This window comes from Nannospalax galili, unplaced genomic scaffold, assembly GCF_000622305.1.
Source record: "Nannospalax galili isolate Female #2095 unplaced genomic scaffold, S.galili_v1.0 scaffold567, whole genome shotgun sequence".
Classification (NCBI taxonomy): domain Eukaryota; kingdom Metazoa; phylum Chordata; class Mammalia; order Rodentia; family Spalacidae; genus Nannospalax; species Nannospalax galili.
The window spans coordinates 1597695-1601611 of NW_008357638.1; the positions used below are offsets into that span (position 1 = coordinate 1597695).

General features: G+C 39.1%; 1 protein-coding gene across 4 annotated transcripts in view; it reads left to right on the top strand.

Moving 5' to 3' along the window:
* Fech (ferrochelatase) overlaps nucleotides 1–3656 on the top strand; it is a 34777-nt gene extending 31121 nt beyond the window's left edge. For 3 of the 4 annotated variants that reach the window (XM_008855373.3, XM_008855370.3, XM_029557314.1), the window contains 2 exons: nucleotides 1293–1352; nucleotides 1816–3656. In XM_008855373.3, coding sequence (XP_008853595.1) covers nucleotides 1293–1352; nucleotides 1816–1950 — 195 coding nt within the window. In that variant the 3' untranslated portion in view covers nucleotides 1951–3656. The remainder of the gene's footprint in view (nucleotides 1–1292; nucleotides 1353–1815) is intronic. The other variant, XM_008855371.3, reaches the window with a different exon arrangement.
* The last annotated feature ends 261 nt before the right edge of the window (nucleotides 3657–3917 follow it).

Here is a 3917-nt window from a genome sequence, read left to right on the forward strand (position 1 = left end):
GACACAGACTGCTCTGGCTTCTTTCATGCTGAACAGGGACACAGGGTGAGTCAGTTGGAGTACCCCTGCAGTGGTCTATCTAAAAGACTCCCAAATTGTATAACCATTGTCTCTAAGGGGAGAAGAATGTCCTTGAATCATGAATAGGAGATGTGAAGGAAAAGTAAAGGCAAGAGTAATTAGCATTACAAGTTCTAGATAGGGAACTAGAAAAAAGTCAGAACAGGGCACTTTTCAAATGTTCATATGAGAGTCCATTGGAGTTTCTTGACAAGAGCTTCCTTTTTCTCCTAAATGTCTGTATTTTCGTACAAAATCACCTTTCGATGTTTAACAAAATGATATTTATACTGTTTCATAATCTTTGTTTCTTTCATAAAAACATTTTGGACATAAATCAGTAGATAAATTATGTCTTTATAGTTACTTTAACAAATCCTTGATTAATATTATTTTAAGGCATTTTTACTATCATTTACTGCTTGATTATAAATATTTTCATTTTTCCAATAGTTTTCTGAGGACAGGTTCACTGTTGGCTTGCATTTTCCTTCATGATTTTTTGGACAGAGCTGAGGCGTTTGCTGAATCTCAATGTGTTTCCTGTGTGCTCTGCTTGTGGTAGCGAGCGCCAGTGTAAAAGATAAAGCAACTGGCCGTGAGCAGGAAGGAAAGAGAAGACTCCAGCTGCTGAGCAGATCGGAGTTAGACAGTTCTCAGTGACTGGAGATAATTGACTGAATGTTTTTGGAGAGGGGAAAAGGATGATACTAAACAAAGCTCAGATTTTTTTCCTTAGATTTTTTTTTCTGCCAGAATTTATGTTAAAACTCAGGTCCACATCAAATCCAGTTTAGATCCAATATGTTTTAGAGTCCATAAATTAATTTCCTTTATTTTGGCACTTGGGATCAAAGCAATTAGGAAATTATACTTAATTAAAACAGTATTTTTTTTTTACTTAAGTAGAGTCTATAAGATATGCATTAGAAAAATAGAGTAAGAAAAAGAATAAGTGGACCTAAATTACTTTTGAGAATTCCATATAGGATGGGTGCGGTTTGGAAGCAGACCACCTGTGGGAAGGACACAGCCATGGAAGAGCAATTTCTGGTAACAGAATCAGCCCACATGATTGTCATTTGTGAACAGTCTGTGACCAGTCAAGCTCAGACTGAGTTGTGTATGTGTGCGCCTGTGTGTTTATTCTTTTGTAGCACTCAGCTTTTTTTTTTTTCTAAGGAAAATAAAATGTGTCTTGTGTTTTTGTTCCCCATACTCATTTGATTCAGTGTGGAGCTGAAAAGATCCGGAGAGCAGAGTCTCTTAATGGAAATCCATTGTTCTCTAAGGTATCTAACACTGGAGTGTTACAACCATTTTAGTAGAACATACCGGGAGTAATCCTCTGAGAAACTCTTGCAGAATATTGGTTTTCTCACATATTAGTACATTTGGAGTTCCAATTAATTACAAAAATAAGATCGAATTCCTTATCTGCTCCCCCCTTTTCCTTTAGGTAGCCCCAGTTTTCTTATTTTGCCCACCTCTGTCTGATTTCAAGTCTGCTTTTCAGAGAAAGGTGGAGTGGGTGTGGGGTAAGAGGATTTATTTCCCAAAATCTCTGTTTTCACTTTGTGTACGCTGAAGAGGCTCAGGAAGGAGGATGTTACTGAATTCTGTTCAAGGGCTTCAAACTCAGATTAAAAGAAACCCCAAACCAGAGCAATTATCCCAGCAGATGAGCAGAGGGCATGCACCCGGGATCGGCAGACTTCTCACTGCCGATGGCTCTGTGTGCCGTGTGTCTTGCAGGCCCTGGCTGATTTGGTACACTCGCATATCCAGTCAAACAAGATGTGCTCCAAGCAGTTGACTCTGAGCTGCCCGCTCTGTGTAAATCCTGTCTGCAGGGAGACTAAATCCTTCTTCACCAGCCAGCAGCTGTGACCCTGCCCGAGGACCCGTGGGACTACACAGATGCACAACCTCCGGACACCTTGGATGGAGCTAAGGATGCCACTCAGAGATCAAGCAAGGAAGCTGCATTAGCCTGTTGGGTACAGGCTATGATTTCTTTCCTTTATTTTTATTATTATTAAAAAATCTTTTTTGACTTCCCTATGTAATCCGTGCTGGCCTTCAACTCTAGGATCCTCTGCCTTCATTTCCTGAGTGCAAGGATTACAAACATGAGAAACTGTGATTTCTTGAGGTATGGACTCTGAAATTCTCACTGAGAGATATCTATTTTCATAAACCTGTACAGTCAGCATTCATACTCTTTCTGTGTGAATTTATTGTTGTGCAGTGTCTATGGGAACATTGAAGAAGTGAGCTTTAAATTTTTATCTTATGAGATACACATTTGTTTTAAGTACAAAATTTGCATTTATTGCCCCAAACAACCTCCTAAAAGGATATGGAGAGTCCCCTTTGTGGGCTGCCAGTAGTGAGTGGGATGTTCATAGTCTCATGGATATAACTGTAGTTTCTTAAATGAATATAGTTAAATTTATGAAATATAATCTGTAAAACAAAGGTTGGACTGAGGGTGTTGCTTAGAGGTCGTGTGCTTACCTAGTATGTGTAGGGCTCTCGGCTTGATGCCCAGCCCTGCATGCATACAGATATTACCTGCCCTTTCCCTATGCCAGTGGGTAACAGAATGCTGGCGAGTCGGTGTGGTCACCCACCATAGCTTCTCTTGCCAGTGTGGCCACTGTTTCTTGTTCATTGTGGTGTTTATGGAAGAGTCTCACTTTCCTCTCCTGAAACTGAATCAAGAGCAGATTTCAAAAGTGCTCTGAGATTCCCCAGGCACATAGGCTAATAAACGTGGAAAAATTCAGTTTTTGCCGCACATGCCTTGGTTTGAGTCCATGGTGCCTCCGGGAAGGGGGCTCCGGCTGCTCTCTGTCTCCAAGGACAGTGCTGCCAGGAAATACTACTGATGGGCTTGTCTTTAAACTTCCCCTGAGCCTAAGGAACCTTTCCAGACAGCATCTTCTTGATCTTAGTTGAATGTCTCTCCTTTCTGCCTATTTGTTTGAGAATTATTTTATAGTCAACTAAATTTGGTAACCTTGAATTGTCTTCATTTCCAGGTTTTTATTATGAAAATGATGTAGCCATAGAATAGGACATTTGTAAAACACAGAGAGGAGAAATACCCACTTGAATGCAGCATTTAGCATAACTTTATTCTAGTTTTTTCCTGTGGGTTTTTTAAAAAAAATATTTTTGTTAATTTCTTGAGAATGTCATCCATGCATGCAACTTATTATTATATTGTGATCATATCCCCCCTCCCCTAATGTTGTGGATATTCTTGATGTCATTGTCAGCTTGAATTTGTGAGTGAAAAGGTTAAAAAAATATAGAAATTATGTTGGAGCAGAATCTGATCTTCTGTATGTGGATTAAATAGATTAAAACGTTTGATGGGTCCTTGAAGAATTTGTAATAATCCCTTTTTTAAAACTTTGTTCTTCAAAAAGAGAAATTCTTTGATTTTTCAAACCAGTTCATAAAGTGGAAGTGATTAGGGAATGCATAGATCTTCTGTACTCAGGATTTCCTATTAATGAACATTATGACATCATTAAGGCTTTAGCCTGTTTGATTTGCAGTCTATTAAAGCTGATCAAAAATGATTAACTATGAGGAATTTACATCTGCTATAGCTAATAGTTTTCTTACACTGCTAATGGCCTTCAAATTTGAGCAGCATCTACTTTTTCGTTTCTAAATTGGCTTTATTTTTATTAGCAGCCTGTGTTTCTAGAGCAAGATCAAAGGTACAGGTACTTTGGAATTCCCCTCTGACCATTTTCATCAGTTTTTTGGGGGATTAGGCACAGGGTGCATTGTAAGTAACTGTCCCACAGTGAAGCCAATTCTCAGGGCGAGTAGCC